General features: G+C 41.6%; 3 protein-coding genes across 19 annotated transcripts; 2 read left to right on the top strand and 1 right to left on the bottom strand.

The window, feature by feature from the left end:
* The first annotated feature begins 74 nt into the window (after window positions 1–74).
* On the top strand, window positions 75–10,541 carry LOC112278377 (uncharacterized). 16 transcript variants are annotated; one of them, XR_016501126.1, is made up of 20 exons: window positions 77–1,107; window positions 1,229–1,434; window positions 1,822–1,865; window positions 2,035–2,287; window positions 2,432–2,483; window positions 2,618–2,813; window positions 3,091–3,463; window positions 3,625–3,750; window positions 4,148–4,326; window positions 4,746–4,851; window positions 4,953–5,119; window positions 6,022–6,250; window positions 6,354–6,563; window positions 6,730–6,876; window positions 7,022–7,152; window positions 7,240–7,384; window positions 7,524–7,632; window positions 7,835–8,362; window positions 8,663–8,742; window positions 9,339–10,541. XR_016501126.1 is itself a non-coding variant. In XM_090247872.1 (17 exons), the coding sequence occupies exons 2-17, from the start codon at window positions 2,162–2,164 to the stop codon at window positions 8,684–8,686; spliced, it is 2,601 nt and encodes an 866-aa protein (XP_090103998.1). In that variant the 5' UTR covers window positions 76–1,107; window positions 2,035–2,161; the 3' UTR covers window positions 8,687–8,742. The 16 variants fall into 16 exon arrangements, 1 of the variants encoding a protein (XP_090103998.1); XR_016501131.1 differs by lacking the exon at window positions 1,229–1,434; XR_016501133.1 differs by lacking the exon at window positions 1,822–1,865 and having other exon boundaries at window positions 2,040–2,287.
* Window positions 10,542–11,647: 1,106 nt separating this feature from the next.
* On the bottom strand, window positions 11,648–20,184 carry LOC112278378 (uncharacterized). 2 transcript variants are annotated; one of them, XM_024511755.3, is made up of 16 exons: window positions 19,251–20,183; window positions 17,462–19,134; window positions 17,265–17,351; window positions 16,930–17,007; window positions 16,302–16,445; window positions 16,072–16,149; window positions 15,744–15,821; window positions 15,323–15,376; window positions 15,019–15,122; window positions 14,598–14,676; window positions 14,317–14,388; window positions 13,756–13,848; window positions 13,397–13,588; window positions 13,085–13,228; window positions 12,485–12,731; window positions 11,648–12,217 (listed from the first exon to the last, which is right to left on the bottom strand). In XM_024511755.3, the coding sequence occupies exons 2-16, from the start codon at window positions 17,624–17,626 to the stop codon at window positions 11,961–11,963; spliced, it is 1,872 nt and encodes a 623-aa protein (XP_024367523.1). In that variant the 5' UTR covers window positions 17,627–19,134; window positions 19,251–20,183; the 3' UTR covers window positions 11,648–11,960. The 2 variants fall into 2 exon arrangements, with proteins under 2 accessions (XP_024367523.1, XP_024367524.1); XM_024511756.3 differs by having other exon boundaries at window positions 13,085–13,207; window positions 17,462–20,184.
* Window positions 20,185–20,792: 608 nt separating this feature from the next.
* Window positions 20,793–21,784, top strand: LOC112278382 (uncharacterized). Its single transcript, XM_024511765.3, has one exon. It carries the CDS (start codon window positions 21,066–21,068, stop codon window positions 21,510–21,512), a length of 447 nt encoding a protein of 148 aa, XP_024367533.1. The 5' UTR covers window positions 20,793–21,065; the 3' UTR covers window positions 21,513–21,784.
* Window positions 21,785–21,825: the final 41 nt, after the last annotated feature.

The raw sequence follows: 21,825 nt of genomic DNA, 5'->3' as shown, positions 1-21,825 counted from the left end.
GTGCCATCATATACCGATGTCCTGTTGATTGAGGTTAGGTCGACGTTTTTCTCGTTGAAGCTAACAGTGTTTGAGGAGGGCAATAAGCGCCAACAGTTGATCAAACTCCACATACTCTACCTCTGTCGTGTGAAAATGTGTTCTTGTGTCAAGTAAGAATGGGATATAAAACAGGATAAGAAGATAGTAGTAGCTGGCATCCTTTGGGCGGCCCCTGATCCTTGAACATCACCGACGTGAACTATCGGCTACGTACAGAATTACGAAGCAGAATGGAGGAGCATGTTGTTGGAGAGCGCAGAAAGCAGCTGTATCAGTCTTTCGGACATCCCTTTCTCTCCTCTCCCATTCTCTTCATTCCGTCGCTTTGCCTTCACGTCCTCGTAGCCCTGAAAGTGTTGCATGTGCCAGAGTTTCACCTAGCTGCCCGCTCTTCGTAGCTTCGTATGTCCATTTGCACTATTTACCATCGTCGCCTTGACGTTGTTGACGTGTCCGTCTCGTCATCGGGGCATGCATTGCGTGGCGGTTTTATTTTCAGACAGCTACTCATCGGAAGCCCTTCTTGTGTAATCGATGTCCAGGATGTTCTCTCCTCGTTCCGTAGGCTGTATTTCCGTTACTGTTGCATGTAATTTTGAGACGATGTAGTTATTCGTTTTGAACAATGCATTTGTGCTCTACAAGTACAGCGTGGAAGCATGTTGATGGTTATGGTTGACGTGCGTACCTAGCCTCCTTCGCTGTTTATATTACTGCAGGCTTTGCTTCAACCCCGTGGAGTTGTTTCAACGTAGAAGACACTCCGTCTATTGCCGGAGTTCTTTCGCATAGACCACTAGGTTTGATGAGGGTTCCTTCCCTGCCTACGGTGAGCGCTTCGCTTGCAATCCCCCTGGTAAACAGCAGAGTCCAGAAACAGTGGTTTGTAGCTTCATATTTTAACTCTTTGGCTGCTGTGCTACATTCAAGTTTCAGAGAACGTTCGCGGTGAAGGACTCAGTACAACACCCAATGACTAGCGCTGGAGGCGTAGGCCTAAGTTCGAACCTGAAGGCTTATCTCAATTCAGTCTATTCTGAGGGGTTGAATTAATTCAGAAGCTTGGTTAGTTAATTATCACTATTACTACAGCTTCTGTGCATGGGTACGGATGTGGCACTATGCTACAATATGAGTTTCTTATTGCAACAATCTCACTGCAACAATCCTGTTTTCCCAAAAATAGGTGGTCCTGGATTCACGTGTTCTGTTTGCTATCCTTGACGTCTCTGCTTTCTTCACATCAATGGCAAGATTTTGTATCGCAATCATGGAGATCGCATACGATTATCTGTTACGTTTTGTTGCATCTGAAAGAGAGATCACAACGCTATTGTTGATTCCTTTGACATATGGGGAAGTCTGGCGTACTGAACAATTTATATTGCAAAGGTAATTCATGTATTTTGAACGACGAAGGAGAATATCCGCGATCAGGATAATAATTTCTTAAGCTTTGAATATCCAGATATGACATGAACTCTTGAATGGCAAATTTTTCGGAGCATGTAATTTGGTAGAAGCAGCGTTAACAAGGAGCTGAATAGGGCCTATCTCCGAAGCCTTACTGCACTTGCCCATCTTTCATATGTAGTTATAAAATAAAACGTTTATTAATCTTAGAAATTCCAGTGTAAATCGAAGCACGAATTTACATGCTCTTCGTTTTGCTTTAAAACAGTCTTTTCAAATTTTACATGAGATGGTTTCAACTAGTGATTTTGTGACGTGAATTCGAAGATACAATTTGATTTCTTTTGCTCGATGTTCTCTGTCCAGGGGTCTCTACTCCCTACGCTTGGAGGGACATTGCTTGCTTCGGGGTTCGTCTACTTTCAAGGGATCTTGATATAGGAGTTACTCGCTTGTGAAGTTGGAGCCTTATCTGGTTGTCATACTAATGCACCAAAGCTGTCATTTAGAGTAGATAACTTCAGAAGGGGTCACTTCACAAGTTATGTTTTTCATAACTTTATGTGTTGATTGTTCCAGAGCAGTATTTCATGAACCGCAGTGAGGGCTTTCCATACGCATCCTCTATTCACCGTGCATAGAACTACGAAGCACTGCCACAGGCAAAGTTGGACAACCTTGTGCATTGCTTTAAGGAGAGTTAACCATGTCGAGAACATTGAAGGAATCCAAGGGAAGATGCGACAATGATGTCTTGAAGCCTACCTGCCTCATGCAAAGCGACGATGCAGAAAACAGATCGGCCAAGAGTCGAGGGACTCCGAAATGCCTGGTGTGTTTTTGAGGAATCAAGTCATGTTTTTATTTTTCATGACTCATTTGTCTTCATTGCTGACCTTAAAGAAATTTTCCCACGTTGAAAACTTGCATCATGCATCCGGTTCCTAACGATGCAAATATGCATGGTTATATGAAGGGGGCATTCAAATGCAAACCGGCTCTGGATGGTGGTAGCCAGGGGAACAAGGGTGAGATAAACCAACATTTGGTTCCTACATTCACTAAAAACGAAGAATTCCTCTTGGTTGTGGATGTTAGGTTCTGATTTTCATAGCAGTACTGTAAAGAATCCTTCTCATATTTGCCTCGCCTTTCATTGCAGAAAATAAATTGGATGAGCGGAGGGTTTTGTTGGCAATAACTGTGGAAATCGAGGATGGATGTGTGGAGCACATTGAAATGAAAGAGGGCGACTCTGCTGAAGCAGTAGCCATAAAATTTTGTCAGGACCATAATCTTCCAGATCAATTTGTAGCTCTGCTCACAGAGCACATCGTTAGTAACATAATTAGTATCAGGTATGTGTTGGTCGTCTGCAAAAAAATTCTTTGTCATATTGTCAAGTTCGACATCATTGTCTCAGACATATTTGTAGTATTGCATTATTCAGGAGCATGGACAGTTCGACTAATACAGTTATACCAAGTGGAATAAGCGTGATATTTTCATTTGTAATTTCATTTGGACTGTGATATCATCACTAAGCTGTGAAGACTTGCCAATTAGAATAAGATGCAGAATATTAAGGGCATATTTGTACAGAATGTGTAACATGTAAATCTCTTAATAATGCAGCAAAGAGGACAAAGACATCGTATTTTGTTCTAACGATGAGTGTGCTTCATATGACGAGACTTGGCCACGCAAGGACGTTCCCACATCCCAAGGGCGTCACGACTCTCGGTGCGAGCAACAATCCTCTGGGTCATGTGATTGCAATAACCGTGCTGCCAAAAGCCGGTTTGCTGCTTCGGAGAAAGAAAACAATTACTTTCAGAAAGGTCGGAAGTCTCCTACCTTAGCAAAGCCAAAGTCAAATGTATTACAGAAAAAAGTTTCAGACAGTCTTATCGCTCCTACTGTGACCAGCTTAGCCAAATCTGGAAACCTGGCACCGGAGAAAGAGAAGTCGAAGCCCTATGCTCCAAAGCCGAGCCCAGAACAGGCAGTAAGTCCTCCGGGGCTTCCTCACTTCTTTACATGGATGTTAATTTTGGTGATCTGTGTTTGTATTCCATCATTGTTTTCTTAGTCACCAATTTGAAGAACCTGGAGCTTGATCAAATCTAAGGTTGGGCATGGTGCATCTGTCTGATTTGGTGTGAACAGAAGGCTGTGTACATGCGTCTTTACACTGAGTTTACAAGACACAAGAAAAAACAAGAGGAAGACAAAAAGCGCAGCTATGAAAGATATCAGGAGAAGATCGACAAGAATAAAATTAACGTTTCAAAGGTTTGCAAGACGGGAACCTGATACATACTCTATTGGTCATGCCCTCATGTGGGTGTAGCGTCCACAATGTCCAGTGGTCTTTGTTCGAACAGCGTTATGTTCGTGGATATTCAGATAACCACTGAACTTCAGAAACTGAAATGTTGTTGACGAGGCGGACTGAAGAACCTTGCATTTTCATGGATTGAAAACGTCTGGTTCAAGTTTGTCCCTGCACAAATTACAAAATACAGATTTGTGCTGCAACGATTGAATATGAGTGGCTCACAATATATATATATATATATTATTTTTCATTTTATATGGTCTGGTTGCTAACGAATGGTGCAGAATATTTTAAAATTTGTTTCGATTTGCTGAATGAACTAATTCCTGCATTGTGGTTTCGGCCTGTCAGAAATCCTGGAGGATAATGCTAATGCGCGGAAAAACCGCAAAACAATACAGGAATTATGGAGAACTCTTGTATACTGAAGGTCTAACCAAAAGAGAAAATCAACAAAAGCTCGTAGAAAAAAAGAAAAAGGAGGATGAAGCTAAAGAATTATCTGAATTGACTGGAATACCTGAAATCAGGTTAGTTGTATCATATCTTGAGTTCCTTATTCCTGCTCGTCATCAATACTATACAAACAGCTCGCCAGTAGTGAAACGTGGGTAGAACATTGCCTACTCTAGTGCGGCCTCCATCTAAAAACTCCGATAGCTTTCTAAAAATTTAGAGGTGCTCTTGGTCGAAAAAGGTGATGATTAAAACTCCAAACCTAAGGCTATTGCTTTTGGTTCGCTACTCTTTCAAGAGAACTAAATAGATGTTGAAACTCTTTACTAAATTTTTTAGTGCCACAATTTATGAGAAGCTCAGTGAAGCAAGGGATGTTTTGTCCGGACATTTTTGAGACTTATGAGTATGTGGTCTTGTTAATCTCCATTCATAGTTACATGTAGTGGATCTGCATGTCCCTCACTGTAATATCTTTACTTGCTTTGTGTAGCAAACGAGCTAAAAATTTACAGAGGGAGCATGGTAAGGTTTGGAAGAGGCTCAATCAAATCGAAGAAAAACCAAAGCAAGATCAATTGCAGGAACTTCGAAATGAGGTAAGTCTACCATAGATGTTGTAAAGACTTATAGCAGCATGTCACACAAACTATGACGGTGACTCATGAGAAATCTAACAGTTTCCGGACTGACATGACAGGTATGGGATGCTCAATTTATGGAATGCACTTTCAAGCCTCAGATTAACCACCGAATAGACAATTCTTTTGAACGAAATGATGGATGTAATCGGTTTGAACAACTTTTTCTGGATGCGGAGAGTCGCAGACGACGGCAGGCGGAGTACATGCAGTGGTTTCCTGAAGGGTTAGTGCTGAAAACCATCATCTAACTTTTTATTGGCATGGTTTAAGTCATTTGAGCTTTTTGTTGAGATATTTCGACATTTTCCTTAATTTTGATAAATTAATAAATTCTTACCTGTTTTTATTGGCATGGGTAGGTGTATACGTTAATTGTTAGTTTTCATGTTTCATACATAGGTGGAGGATGAATCTAGAGGTTCCAGTTCCTTGGTGTATATAAATTGATCTGCTTAAGGAATAAGTCCCCCTGCACTCACGTTGACACCGCAACCTTCCCAAGAAAAGCTATGTGTTGCTCAGCAGATGCATTAGCTTTTCCGTGTTATGAAAGAAGAGGTTCATAGAACTTATCAACGTGTTGGTAATTGCTTGAATGTCTGCATGTCTTCTTGATCATTAGCTTGAGATGCTTGATTTCATAAACTGCCGAATTCTTGTCCATCATATAAGTATTGACAATTTCTCAGTGCATCAGCTTCTCATGTTCCTGATTTGATATTGCCAGCCCTCATTGTCAACAACTTGCTCATTTCTTGGCCATTCGAAGATCGGTCTTTTACAGAGTGACGGCAAGCGTTTGAAGAGCATCCCTTGATCTGATTGCTTGATATTTTTACTGTTCTCAACTTGCGTTCTGACCAGCATCAGTTAGTTGCTAGTGTGAGGACAATTCAGGGGTATTAAATTCTTGCTTCTTGATATCCATGGGCCTTTTCAGTCATAGCACATTTTAGTATTTTGTGTTTGAAGACTGGAACCTGGGTGTTCGCGTCATTGCCATCTGGTTATCAACGCCGCATCATGGCTAACGCAGGTGAAAACCATGTACTATGAAGACCTTGAATCTACGCAATAATTCTATGCCTCCTCAGGTCTTTGAATCATGAAACTGATTGTGTGCAGAGTGACATTCCGACCAGCTATAAATAGGGGTCAAGTGGAGGGGATGGATACGCCTGGGGAAATCTGTAGTGTGCAGCAGGAGGGAACTGTCTTTGAAAGGCTATTGCAGTATGCATCGAAGTTAACAAAGAAGAAGCAGATGCAAGAGCACTTAGTTCACAGACCCGTTGATCCTGCCACTGGAAGAAGGTTCTTCAAACCGCTCACAGGACGGAAACCTCAAACCGACGTGAGATATTATTTTCCTTGGACCAAGTTTCATTGTAAAACAATTCATAGTTCGATCTAGTCTAGTGGAAGATGTCTGACATGACCTGCATTCTTTTCTACAGAGGAACCCGATACGTCTTCCAATCGGTGAATATTTGTATAAACTGAAGTTCGCCTTTGACAATAAAAAGGAGGTCCTTGCTGCGAAGGATAACAAGATCAAAAAGGAACAAGCAAGTTGTCAGTATGTTGGAGCCACTTCTCAGAGGCTACTGGGGCGTCTTGAAGAGAAAGGTTTCAAAAAAGTATTTGAATGCTTGGACGAGGACAAGGTCTTGCACCACCATGTCTCACAACCTGTTACTAATACCTCTCTAATTCCAGACGAACTTCTGAGAGGATGTCCCAAGTTGTCAGAATCCTGTTGAGTATTCTAATCCTTTGTGATATCAGTTGCGCTCCAAGGCTAAATTGGAAGAGTTTTCACAATTCTAACAGGACGGAAAGGTTGTTCTTGCGACTGCAAATTATGATCAATTGAGTGCTGACGTGGTTCAAGACATCATGGAGGTGATAAAAGACCAGGAATGTGCTGAAAAGCCCTTCACTTGCAGTCAATTTGTGCAGTTGATGCTTGGTGCTGAGGTACATAGATTGCTTTTTGAAGCTGCTCGCTACGACTTGGACTTGATATATATATATATATGTATGTATAAATGTGTGTGTGTGTTTTGATGTTCAAGCTGCTTTGTTTCGCTTAGAGTGTGATGATGTTATTGAAACCTTGCAGAAAAAATGTCACAGAGCCACAATACATTCGGTTCTTAAGCATAAACCTCATTTCGATAACAGCAACTCTAATTATCAATTCAAGATGGATCGACTGTCTCGCAATCTTGCTGGTCGAAGGAGAAAATTCACGTAAATTCCAAAGGGCATTATGAACCATTTTGTGACTCCAGAAGTTAAAGATTCAAAATTAATAAGTGTCACGTCTTGATGTGGCAGCACAAGTCGACAGTGGTACAAGATAATTTGCACAGACAAAGAACGTAAGCAACGGAGAGTAGAAGAACTTCGGAAGGAGAAGCAGGACCAAGAAATGGCCGAGTGCACATTCAGGCCTCAGACGATTACAAGGAGTTCCAAGAAGGTAACTGCAAGACTTGGATTGATCTTCCTGAGAATTGAAGCCCGAGCTATTGAGCGACTAGCAATAGTTCTGAATACTACGAATTCACTGATCAGGAATTGTACATTCCTCGCCAATTGTTGTTTGTATCATTTTCCAGGGGAGTCATTTAAAAGTGGGAACTACGAGTTTTTCTGAGAACTCGTCAGCAGTAGAAAAAGCGCAACAGGAAGTCCATGGATTCTATTTTCAAGATGAGCGGGGCCCTGGTAAATTCCGAACTATCTGGTTTTCCTATTTTGGACAGATGGTTGGTTGTTAGTTCCTTCTCGAGAAATCAATTTCGAGTGGCTCATCCTTGAGTAAGAATGTTTAGAAGGTAAGTTACAACGTTGTGGTATCATTCATACCTTGAGCTCTAGTGTGGGTGAGCACTAAAATCTGAAGTGGAATTCATTTTTTGCATTGCAGAGTGGCTTGGATTGCCGGCAGATGGTCCAGCCTGCAATGCTTTGTCACGTTCAGCTGATCGTCACTGCAGCAGAGAAGTAAGCAGGGAGAATGTGACAGTGCAAGTTACATGCTCGGACGAGCGATCGGAACCGATGGGGATTCTGGATTCACTGAAAGTCATGGTCTCGGAGTCGCTGGCCAACCAAAGAACAGGAAGGGGATGTGCTCAGAAACTCGCCGATCGTCACAACAATAAAGGAAGAATATCGGGAAGGGTGTTCGCAGAGCACGCAACCGAGGCATCACACCAAGCAGAACCTCTATTGTCCTCATGATCTGCCAGGAAGAACGGGCCCTTCACTGGGCCTGTGTTTTTGGCATTTAGCGTCTTGATTTTGTTAACAAGTCCTAAACTCCCTTGTACTAAATTATCTATCAGTCTCGCTGCCGTCTAGGATTGAAATGGTCCCATGATTCTATGATTATAATTGAGCTTAGGTCTTCTCTAGCTCAACTGGCAAAGCAGCAAAACCTAGGCTTTAAAAGGTCAGATGATCATCCCTTGGGTCAATTCTGGTGAAAAATTTGGCTTCTTTTCTCTTAAAATTGCATCGATCTAGTTACTAAGAATCATGATGGATGGTGAAGTTCCTCTTTTCTCGGTCACGTAAGATCCCATCAGCTTACAACAGTAGATGTGATTCGTTATCTAGACGGCGTTTTCGGCCTTCACCCAAGCTTTTGTATCTTCTCACTGCTAGATGTACCTGCTCATGTATCAGTAACACTACTTCAGTCTCACAATGAAGTTTTAACAGCCTTGTGACATACTCTTTTTGTGTTTAGGATTTTGTGAGCAGATTTTGCTGAGGCAATGACCAGGTGTACATGGCAGCCGACAACAGCAGTACCAGGCTGGTTAACTGGTAAGACAAATTTCAAATGTCAGATAACTATTTTTTCTATCCACTGCTTCGAGTTCAGTATTCTAGCAAACAATTACAGCATATGAATCTCACTAAGTGTTGCTGACGGTGGGACACATCAGAAAAATGTAAGGGACTGCACTGGAAATAAGATGTTAACCACCTATCCACTGAAGATGGACATTCTGTTCTGGTGAACCCCACAATGATTAGAAGCAATTGATGACAATTGAAAAAAAACAAAAAATCAGTTGTCTTCACACTCGAAGCTCTAAACCCTAAACCTGGCACCGAAGCTCTTTGTTACGAAGTTTGTGAATGAATAATAAAACCACTTCTGCCGTAACCATACAAGACAGGAGATCCTCACTGGATGCATGAGGTCTTTACGCTGGTCCGTGGCAGAGATATCTTTTTCCCGAGAAGATGCAGAAACATAAATAGTCCACTTGCCTGCATAGCGTCCTTGTTGAAAATGCCGTCCATCGTACACTTGGCTTTACGAAGCAATGGCTGGTTCCTTGCTCTCGATCAGATCAAAAAGCCAACCTCACCATAAAAGAATTCAAGCAAAAAATCATTGGTTTCTTTTGCAGAAACCGAGAGCATGTAACAGTCTTTCTTGGCAGTAGAAGCAAGCTGGAAAGGCTGTAAAATGGGGATGCATTCTTCGCTGGTGGCGGATACAGGCTAGTATGTGGATGGAAGTGGAGATGGCGCACCAAAATATCCAATTCTGTTGTTTGCGCCATGCCCACAAGAGAAGCCAGCTTTAGTCGAGGAAATGCGCCTGACCTTGGAGCACAGCAAGGGCTCCGATGAATTCAGAGCTGCATTGTACCGGCCTAGGATCACAGTTGCAGGGTGATTCTTCATGCAGCATTTGAACCATGCTCGTCAGAAAAAGGATGACATTGTACACCCCATGTTGAGGACCATACCCTCCACTTCGTCTTTTAATATTCATAAGATCGAAAGGCTTTCGTGCCAGAACTCTACCTCTTCACAGGCCGCTTGTCCAAGGTTTTCCCCATAGTGCACAACATGCACCCACAGTCTCCTTGTTGGATTCTGTTGCAACTCTGCCATGAAAGTCGACGGCATGCACACTGGCTCCAGGCATAGCGAGAGAATGCACTCTGTGCAAGTCATGAACGTTGCAAGTTAATCCAGTCCGTGACAAATCATAGCTATGGTTTGTTCTACAACGTTGAGAAGAGACGCCCAGTCACAACGAGTGTCAACAAAATCAGGGTGGCTGCAAAACTTGACAGGAAGTGTCAACATGCTCTAACAAACCATTGCTCGCCTACAACATAACAAACCACCTCACATCTGTTTCATCTCCCTCTACACACTTCGTCTGTTAGACATGTCTACTTCTTCTTCTTCAAATTCTTCTTCAAGTTTTTTGTTTTATTGTTTCAGCAATCAGTTGGTGTTCACGTTTACCCTTCCATACTTGATATGACCATCTGAGCCTGGTCACTTAAAAATATCACTGCTAGCAAATCATGGTGTGTGAACCCAACGAACAATGACCACAACAGCTTCATGTGGCGTTGAAAATGGAAAGACAGCATGTCGTGGAAAGCAGGAAAAGCCTATATTTCACGTTTGCAAAAGAGTGAGTGAAAGGCGGTGTTATGTGTCCCTTCTAGAAGCGGTATTAATGGGAATCAGACTGCAACTTTGAATTAAACTTACATCCCAGTTGTTTTTTAGTTTTAAAAATCAACCTAATCAGTTGTTCTGTACATTTCCAAGTCTTAATGAGCAACTATAAAACTTTCACAGTACCTGATATAGATAGAGGATAGAATATATGCATAACTAATAAAACATGATATCTAAGAAAATCATATTGTTATAAAACATTGAAAAAATATTTTTCAAGTCTATAATGATAAAAAGTTTTTAAGTTTCCAATTTAAAAAGGCATCTATTAGAAGAACCAAAGTTGAAATTTTATTATTAATCTTGTAACGCTATCAAACATAATTTGATGGTTACAATACAAGATAATATAATTTTGAGAATACATAAATTCAATTATTTTAATGAAACCAATTCATTGCAAAGTATTAAACTTCAAAGCATCAACCAATCTTTATTTTAAAACTCAACTTTTTGAAAATTTATTATAATATATTGCTTGATATTTTGTAGAACAATATGTTTGGATATTAGCAAAGAATACATCCCCTAGATGATATTAGAAACTTATAATAATTCTATATTTAATTAGTAACCAATTATCTTCATTATTACTAATGGTACACATTTCCAAAATGTCATCTTATTCTATTATAGTTCTACAAAATTACTCTTAGATTTTACTTATAGATACATATTAAATAATGTTACTTGCAATTGAAACTTGACTAAGTAATTAGTGTAATTGGTTGCATCTAAAATGTTGCAAGTAGAATCCCAACTAATGGGATTCATAAAAATTGCCTTAAATGTTTTGCCCACATTTGTCTCATAACATCACAATTACTGCACACTAAAATAAATGAATAGAACCATTCAAAGACCAAGGTAATAAGAAATGTGTGGGTTCTTCTCCACAATAAAGTCTATAGTTATAAATAGCACTCTTAACCAACTTACAAACCACTACATATACATGAACTACAAACAATCACATAGTTTTGATTAGCGCTCTCAAATCTCGCCTATTTAGTGTACATTATGCTCTGGACAGTGCACCATAGCAGACTTTAGATACAATGTCGAATCCTAAACTGGGATGAACACTAAATGTACATAATTTTGAAAGTTATTGCTAGAAGTGATATAGCAATAACTTGCAGATATAGCAGTTTACTTGCAGATGACCCACTTTTCATCTTAAGCGAGATTATGAGTTATCCAAGTAACCATTGCAAATAAAAACATAGGAACACAATGATGAGGCAAGTTTGTATTGGACGACTATTTCTGTAGGGCGTCACATTAGTTTGCATTGGGTCTCTTCTGGACAAATGAAGTCCAGAGTCTAAACCTAGCCAAACCTAGATTATGCCCAACTACTGGTCAGGCTTTGAAGCCAAGCTACCTCAGCTAAATGCCACTTCAGGGTGCTAATTAGGAAATTTATGACTTTACTGATCCATAACTTAGGGGTTGGAGGGAGACATGACCAACAGCAGAAGATTCATTCAACTGCTTATGTCTACAAAGAAAGAAAACTTTTATTCATATTCTACAACTCAAGTGTATGGGCTTTGTGCAGGGTCCCACTTGGAGGAGGCCGAACCCATGACACAAGGTCCCGGTGTTCCATACCTCCGTGCAGGAGAAAAGTCACGAAACCTCGACCTTAACTGCGGGAGTAGTCCCTCTTTTTCTACAACCGGCAACAACACTTTCCTTGGCTGTCCAGCAGAGTTTATTACCCGTTGAACAACCACTGAACCTCCGTGGGATTGAGGCTCCAGTTGATGACCTGAAGCGTTCCTCAGAATGCCTACTTACGTTCATTACCACACCAAGCCACACGAACATTACTTACTAGAAATTATCCAAGTTCATATAAATGATGCTGTTTGATGTAAAATACTAGGCAAGTGCAAATTACCATACTATAGGTAGTAGTGCAACAGCAAAGCACAACTAGAATCAACCAGCAAAGAGTACAGGCTTGTCAGTCCTTCCACCTAATGCACCCCGGGTAGGCGCGTTGCATTGTAACGTGTACGTAGTTACCGACAACACAAAAGTGTTTGTAACGCACCAATGTGGTCTCCATGTCCAGTATTTTGAGGGTTTGTTGATGAAAGGCTTGAATTTATCGTGCTTTTACTTCTTTGAGAGGGAACACGGGAGACATTTTTGGCACTTGATGAAGAAGACTCCGGGTCGTTCACAGAGAGTCTTCCCATACCATTGACAATGTTGCTAAACCTCGTGTTTTGGGTATAACTAGGAGCCGTGGGTGACACCCCTACGTGTTGCTGTCGAATGCTCCAAGATGCTTCGTCCTACAGACCGTTGGTATCAAAGAAAAAGTTAACCAGGAAGGTTAATAGAAACAGAGGTTTACATGCACAATTGGTTATATTCCCGACACTCAAGGTTAGAAAAAAAAACTGGTTTAATTTTCAATCAGCCTCGGCAATCAATTTGTGCATGGAAACGTGGAAAAACACCTAGTACACTGAATTTCATCAAGGTACAATATAGAAAGTTTCATTAAGATGCTGAATGTGGACACTGCTATTGTAGCAAACGAAAACAGCGTGACGATTTATACAGCATACAGCAAGTGTAACTACGTGATTGAAGGAAGCGGAGCTTTATTATGATCTAAAACATTAAATTTAGAATTTTATACCTGCAAGGCCCCTTTATAAACTCCTGCTCTGCTGGTGCCGACCGCTTTCCGCCTCACTCGTTGTGGAGACGCTGTCACATCCAATGTCGAGCGTGGTGGTGGAGACCTTTCGGCAGCGCGATCCTGGACTACCCCACCTTCATCCTGTGGTTAAGCACCCATTGAGGTCTTCCAAACCGCATGCATACTGCAGCACTTCTTGTTGAATATTTATTCATTTTCCATTTCAGTTTGCTTGACGAGTCAGCATGCTCTTAATACAAGTCAAAGATCACCATCAACGATTTACTCAAGGACTTCGGAGACCCTCACCCGATTACGCAATATTCCTCGTCTGAAACTTGGGTTGACCGATAATTGTTTTGAGCTCACAAATTTATAGTTCGGCTGGGTCCCACAACTACCACAAGAGTTTGGTGCCGGCCCTTGTTCCGTGCCTCGAAGATTATGAGTAGTCTGGCTATTTGCATTTGTTTGTGCTATCTGATGCCTCATCATATTACCCTGCATTCTGAAGGACATTTCAATAGTTGCAATTTACGCGCAATATTAAAAGCACAGATTAACAACAGTAATCTGTAGGATACTGTATATGACGTGGTTTTCATGTTAAGGAATTTAACTTGAGTCCATGGATAAAATTTTGATGGTAAAAAATGCAAGGTACCCACAGCTTTCCACATGCGATACTGCATCTCCTTCAAGTAATGTTGTTGAGGACCAATCACACTGCCAGGACGCACGATGCGCAGATAACCCAACGTCTGGATAGCACAAATTGAGTGATCCAGTTTAATTCTTTTTCAGTGGCTCAAAGAAAAGTATGTGAACTGGCCTAAATTTACAAAAAAAATTTAAAAATCTAAGTTGGAAAATAAAAGAAAAAGACCAAAGAGAGACAACGCCAATCAGCCATAGTATGCTCTGATTTTTTCAAACAAAGGATTCCGAACCAAACATATCCGACATGGGAGCTTCTAACTAAACAAATTTTGATACCAAACAGCGCCAAGCAAGACAATAAAGACTGTAATGCACTTTAAATTTGTACATTAGGAGATCTGACTGAAGATGAATCAAAGTTATTGACCATGATCATTGAAGAAGTGATTCCAACTACCATCTTCCATTCTCTGATAAGACTGGTGATGGGCCTGGTATTCCTCGTCTCTGATTACAAACTACAGAAAAATTGAGACTGCGAGAGAAGGCTTGAGTATAGCTGAGGGCACCTCATTACATGTAAACCGGAAATGCTTCATGATGTAACAACCCATGAGAGCGCCCGTTCGCCCTAATCCTGCCTGCGCAGGCGAAAATTACCAATTTTAGCAACCATTCCTAGTTGATTTCTTCGTCTTGATTTGAATCCTCCTCAATACGTAAACCCGACTTTAATTCTCCCAGTGACCTAAGTGAAAAACACAGCAGGTGGCCTTAGACTAGATTTTATTTGGTGGATCTCCATTGCACCCTCCACGTAACCGTGACAAAGTGATTAACAGCAGCTTACTTTACAATGTACGGCTAAAGCTCCAGATGTCTCCTCTACTATCTCCAAGAATCTCCGCAAAATTCTATCAGGAGGACAGCTGCTACAAAATTCGCGGCTAATTTATTAGAACTACAATTACATGAGTTTGTCCGATTGAAAGGAACAAACCATACAAGCTTTGTTCGCTGATTTTTGCACTCTATTTATTCCAACAATCATGATTGAAGTTACTGCAAGTCTCAAGTACAAAGCCATTGCATAATACAATCGATTGAACATATTGAGCACACATGCAAAAATCTGGAACAAGTGTTCTTATGATCATACGACAAAGGCGAAACATTAGAGATTTAGGATCCAACCAGATAGGGAAGAAGCCCACGACAAGATGAATTTAAATCCTTAAAATCGATAAGAAGTCAGATAAAAAGAAGTTGACCTGCCATCTGGAAAGTATAAATCGTGATGGGATAGTCCGTGTTCAGTAAAACGCCTTCTATCATACGCTTTTCGATTGAGCCTTACTACGCCTGTAATCCCTACCTGTCATACTCCCACTTCAGTTCAATCATATTTGTGACGATTGTCCTCAACGGAAAATTTGTGACATTGTATGTTTTCAAGAGCATGATATGCATTGCAACATTTGCGATTGTCATGATGAGATAACCTAATCTTTCACATAAAAACCAGATAATTGATCACTTCTAAGTGCAACCTCAAGACAAGAACAAGAAGCAAACCCGATGAAAGTACTCGATATAATCCTCCGGCACTAATGTCCTGTATCCATAAATCTACAAAACTTCCCAACCACCAGCTCAGGATTAATGCTGAACAGTGCAATGTCAACAAATTGCTACTTTTCATTCTTAACAGCATGGATTTATTTTTGCACATTCCTTGTCGAGGAAAGTGAGCTGTCAAAAGTGAGATCATTGGTGATAGGAATAAAGCGGCTTATTTGACAATGGTCAAGAAACTTTACTTCAGATTATGAATCATAATTAAAGACTTCTTAGCTGTGCATCTCTACAACAGCTGAACTACCTTAAGATTTTTAGCTGACAATGACTAACAAAATCATTGAAAGAAAAATTAGCAGCTATGTGAGAAAATCATTTGTGTAAAATGAAGAAATTCAGAAACATTGCTGTGAACAACCTCCAAGCGATTGGCAGACGGCCCACTGAATGCCATGAGCTTGTTAGGAACAATCCAATTAAGGTCTCCGTTTTCAACCTGATGGGTGCATGGATGGAAAACGTCAACCAACAAGCTAAAGTAGGGTACATCAAACAAATTGTAGCAGCAACCCATACTTTACTTAATGCTATCACTACCAACAGTCAAAAAAAATATGAGCAATCTGAATACGTGAACAGCTACTAGAAGAGTTTTGTGTACGACATGACCATTATCATCTCGCTTTCGAGTTCTGAAAAAGCTTGGTCTTGCAAGCAGCGGTTTAAAAGAGAAAATAATTGCGCACCTGTTCGAAGTACTCATACTCCTCCAGGTTGAAATTGTTGACGTCAATCCAACCAACCTGGTTGGCCTTCAATACAGCCTGAGAATACAAAGCTGTTTTTCTTTAGCCGAAACATGCGACCATACTCTACTTAGGCCAATCAAGGAATACACAACCATATGAGTTCACCCAAGAATTATACAGCTGTTTTTGACAGCAGGAAGAGAAGATTCAGATTCTGTGAATTGTACCCGAATGCAGTCAAGCACTGTGAGACGGTACGTTGAGATGCCACAAGTAGGATCCCGGAACGCCAAGAAAGGTTCGAACATAGAGAGCGTTGAATATGCTGCATCCGATTCTGCACCGCAAAAAAGCACCAAGTACGCTCCAAGCTGCACCAATATAACTCATCAATACAACCTTCAGCTCCATTAGTGTCTATTTCCTTTCTTAATTAACAGATAGAATCCATCAAACAGGTGATTCTTTGTTTCACAAGTACCTAACGTCCATTGATTTATAACTCCATTTGTGAGGTTGGGCCATAAGGCTTAAAACTCAGGCAAGAAGACATCCAAGTAAGGGTAGTAACTTCGAAACTTATTCAAGATTTAATGACTTTATCCTCAGTATTATTACAAGATAGGTCACAGAGCATTTTTCTGCGGCACTGACACGAAAACAACCCTGACGAGCTAGCTATGGATATACATTCTATTTAATATTTCTGCAACTCCAGATTCTACGACCATCGGCCGTAAGTGCAGTCATTTAACCTGCGGACACTTTCATGGAAAGTTTGGACAAGGTCGGTGTAATTTGATAGCTACAACCACATCATGCAGTAAAAAGATGGGAGGGATAGGAATTGCACACCAACACGGCGGCGTTCGACTTCTTCTTAGGGTCTACGTGACAACAGAATAGTACACACTGGTGCTGCTCATCTGCTTCCTGACAAACACCACTGCATCAGCTGAAGCAATTCCTAGGGCTCCATCGTGCAAATCACAATCTCACATAATGTCAGTAATGCAATATCAAACCAAGCTATCTGGATAACCCAGCACGAGAAGCATGTGAGAATGTCGAGGGCAAGAAATAGCAGAAATTGCTAGTCTTTTTGCGTTTTCCGCAGCTCACATTATCCTCAAACGACCAGGCACCAATTAAACCACGGGAGCACAACTATGTCAATGGAAAGCATGTACCTTAAGGAGATGATTAAGTTTCCAGCAAAACCGGTAAGTGCACGCAAGATTCAGAGGTCCAAAATCAGCGAAAAATGGTTCATACACCTGCAGTGATGCGCTGTTGACTTAGTCGTTCACATATCTGGCATTCCAAATTTAAACCTTGGTGAAAAAAGAAAAGGAAAAGATAAGAGTGGCGAAAACGGCACACGCACAAGTTCCGAATCGATATTGAAGCTGATAGTGCGCTTAGGGAGGCACTTCACCACAGCTGATGTATCCTCCACACTCTGCAAAGGCGCAAAGTACAGCCTGTCCTTCAAGACTTCGCTTAAGCTAAACTGTTCGTCGCCTCGAGCTTCCGAACCCACCCCCATCATAGTGTGGAGATATTGTACTTTTCTTTATCCAACTCACTAGGATTTCAACAAATTTTAGTTTTTCTCTTCATACTCAGAAGCCTTGCGTCCATGATCCTGGCAAGTAATTCTATGGGCTTCATTGTCTATTCAAGTTTCATTATACGATTAAAGACATTCTCTGCACACGAGGTTGCTGCGGGTCGAAAATCCTCATTAATCTGTGTTGACCATCTTTTAATGCATGAAGAATTAAGATCACGCTCCCCGTGCATTCATATGAATTTGCACTTTCATTCCCCGAATAGTATTCGTAAGAGGAAGTATCTTTCACTCTATCGAAGTGTTGTCATTTCAAATCCCCAACACAGCCTGGAGTTCGAACTCGCAAACCCGGAAAGAATTAACATAAAAAAGCTAGAGCACGTTACCCTGGGCACTGAATCAAACCCATACTAGCCAAAAGTTGCCTCATAATCAAGGGCGCCGATGTACTTACATGGGCTGGTATATGCAACTAAAATTGAATTGCTAGATCTAAGATAGCGGAATTTGCAGAACTTTCCATTACAGAAGATTTATCTGGCATCGACTTGGAGGAAGTGTCAGCAGATATGGCAATCCATGACTGTACTTCTCCACAGCATGGCAGTTTCCAATTCCAATGCTGGGAGGAAATGCCGCACGAGATTCAAAAACACCTCAAGAAGCGCCCATAGCCGTGACTGCCAGAATCTCTGGGCGGTGGAAACGAAGTGATGACAGCAATACTCACATTCCCTAATCCGTTCCAATGCACCAAAAAAACATAAATTCTTGAACGTATCTATCCTCGAGTTAGAGAACATTGCCGGCCTTGGAACTGTATTCTATGTTACATCAAATATGTCAACATGTGGGCATCTTTCAGAGTATTTCACCACCAAACTATGGATGGCGTTACAAGCAGATTCTCTGCAGACACCACTATACATGGATTTTTATTTGTAAAGTTCGTACCCAATTAGATACTTGCGGAATCATCGGCGACCCAAAAGACCCTCGAAAATACTGACTCCCAAAACCGAAAACATCTTCCACATGAAATAACATTCGACATTTCAAATTCAACTGCGAGAACCCTTGACAGATTACTGCGAAGGTGACGCACGTCCAATCACATCAATGGACTGATTGCCCGATGTAAACGATCGACAAGGACCTTGTTCTTTCCAATTTCGCCAACAATCACTTGGAACCCTTCTAGAAGCCCGAAAGTGGCAAAGGAGCGTAAGCGCCATTGAGAGTGACCTATCAAATACAGACATGGCAAACAAGTGCGCTCAAGTGGTGTGGCGAAGCGCTCCCTGTGTTCTCGCTTCAAAGGTTTCAGTCGGCCTGAATCTAGTTACTTACCACTGACTTTTGCTGGACTGCTCTGCTCACATTCCCATACTCTGACGGGCTGTTAACTTACACATTCCAAATTATCACCCGTAATTGAAACCATTTCACCCCTTCTTTTCCGAGCTCATACCAATTACTTCTGCCTGGTAACATATCCAGACACGAACACTTGTGCGGTCAGGGTTATAAATGGCACTAGAACCTTATCCATGAACCCCTTCGCAACCAATAATGCACAGGATACAGAATGACTTACAACCTCATTCAGATAATCTTCTCCAGGATGATTTTGTTGTAGTACCACTTTCGTGCCTCCACAAATTCCATCTGCTGGAAGACGCGGTATTTAAGATTGGCACCATCACCTGTTGGAGGCTACTACAGCACTAATCACGTGTGCAGAAATTTTTATCCAAGTATGCAACACACAACCGGTAGAAGAGTTTCAACAGGAGAGCAATCAATACAACGCCACAATCCACGAATAAGCCAAGGGCTTCGCACAATTGTTCCGTAAACTCCATTTCCGTTGACTTGCTTCCTAATAAGCATCACTCGTGAACACCAGAAGTGGTTGACAAATCTACCAAGAGTAATCTTCTGTGACAAAAGTCAAGGTAGTTTGAGAGTAATTCAAAGCTAGGATTGGAATTTTCTATTCACAACCAGGAGTTTCGAATATGCAACAATCTATTGAATGTCATTGCTCAGGCAGAATGACGCACTCGCACATCATTCCTCTTGTTCGTGACTTTACCACTCGTTGAGAAAAGTGCAAAATTTACAGTTCAACAGTTCAAAACTTGAGGAGTTTCATCTGAAGTTCCCGTCGATTCCCACGAGTAGAGGAATTCATCCACGGCTTCCCCGGATCTGTTTTAAGCACTACGCGCTCTCAGGTCTCATCGATGGTCTCATGAGTCATGATCCATCCGATTTACAGAACCTTCTTTCTTAGTAGACCTTCGTAAAAAATTAGGACAACCACGCAAAGTGAAAAGACCTGGAACAAAAAATAAAACAAAACCAAGTGTAGAGATGCGAATCCACACACAAGCGGGAGGATTCAGAAGACAAGTCCTCTACAACAACTGCAAAAAGAGCTCTACAGAAACGATCGATCCCAAAGTGAGAGAGAGAGAAAGAGAGAGAGAGGCAGTGAAGGCAGTAAAAGCAGGAAGACAGTGGAAGACGAAGAAGGAAAAAGGGGGCCTTTTAACGTGTGGACTCGTAACTGTGGGTGAGTCCTCATGTTCGCCTCCTGTAACCGTTCTTCTCATTGAGAATCTCCTATGGCCGTGGTTCCCTTTTAAGTGTAAGGATCCATTGAGGAGATTTTTTTAAAAAAAAATGAAGATTAATACGGGATTGAAACCAAAAACTTTTTGTATTATTTTTTACCATTTAATTTGGAATCTTAAAAAAAATAATAATAATAAGTTATTTTTATCAATTACAAACGTTTTAATTGAATGTTCTTCTAAATCAAATTGGTAAGGATCAAAAAATTAATTTCACATAGATAAATTCATTTACATAATAAAATTAATTATCCATGTCATTTTTAGATAAAAACTATCAACAAAGTAAACTTTCCATGAGAAAAAGTTAGGAAAATGAAATTCTGACCATTTGAAAGAAAGAAATAGAAAAGAAAAAGAAAAGGAAGAAAGGATCAGACACGGCGGAGCAGGGAGCTGGGAGCAGGGGGGGAGTGGGCCGAGTCAGCACGAGGGGGCGGTGGGCACGACCATGACTCCCGCTCAGATAGAATAGATATTTTGCAAGGACAGCGACAGCGACAGAGACAGACAGCACGAGTGTCGCCGTCAACAAGTCCCTCCTCCTCCTCGTGGGGTTGGAATGATGATGATGCTGACTGGCGCGGACTCAGTGCCCCCCGCGCTCTCCCACTCTCTCTCTGCCCACGAGGGTGCCTGCCTCGTTTTGCGTCGTGCCGCGCTTTGCCCTGCTCACTTTGCCTTCGCAATTCTCCTCCTCCTCTTCCTCCTTTGCTGATTTTTCCTTCCTTGTCCCTATCCGTTCCTCATTCCGCGATCCCGTCCTTCTTCACATGGCGCTCGAGGCCCAGAAACCTGCCGGCCGAGTCGTGCTCATGGACGGCTCCATGGTGCGCTCCTTCGCTGAAGACCAGGCCGCATTTAACCTAGCTGTGGATCCCCTGTTCCATGAACTTGACGTCAATGCCGACGGCGTGCTCTCTCGTTCCGAACTTCGCCCTGCCTTTGAGCGGCTCAACCTCATCGACCTTCACTTCGGTGTTCCTGACTCCAAAACTCCGGCTGAACTGACTGCCCTTTATGACTCTGTGTTCCAGGACTTCGACACCGACCACAATGACACTGTAGATTTGAACGAGTTCCGATCGTCCTTGAACCAGATCCTTCTTGCGATTGCCGACGGTCTTGGAAGTGCTCCATTAACCATGGTCGTCGAGGATGGCAGCTTGTTGGGAACTGCGGCGGATCACGAGAGTCGTGATCGTATGAAACCACAATAAATTGACTTTGAAGGTGTTCCTGCATTTGCCGTTGCCCATAACGCCTCAATTGTGGCGTACTTTGGCTCTTTCTTTCTACGTTTCCAATCCTAAGTCAGCCGGTGGAAACACCATTCGCCATGTCGTCGATGCAAATGAGCGAGTGAAAGTTTGAGTGGTCATGCATCCTCTTAAATTATCAATCTCCCGAGTTTTGAGTTTTGCAATATAACGCTGTTTCAATTTGGTGTTGGCCATACAATTCTAATGCTTATCTCCCGGCGTCAGTGACACATTTTGGTGTTGAAATGATTGTGCCATCGTTTTCTCGTAC

The sequence above is a fragment of the Physcomitrium patens genome, chromosome 25 (genome assembly GCF_059467195.1).
Source record: "Physcomitrium patens ecotype Gransden chromosome 25, ASM5946719v1, whole genome shotgun sequence".
NCBI lineage: Eukaryota > Viridiplantae > Streptophyta > Bryopsida > Funariales > Funariaceae > Physcomitrium > Physcomitrium patens.
This window is presented reverse-complemented; position numbering and strand designations above follow the sequence as displayed.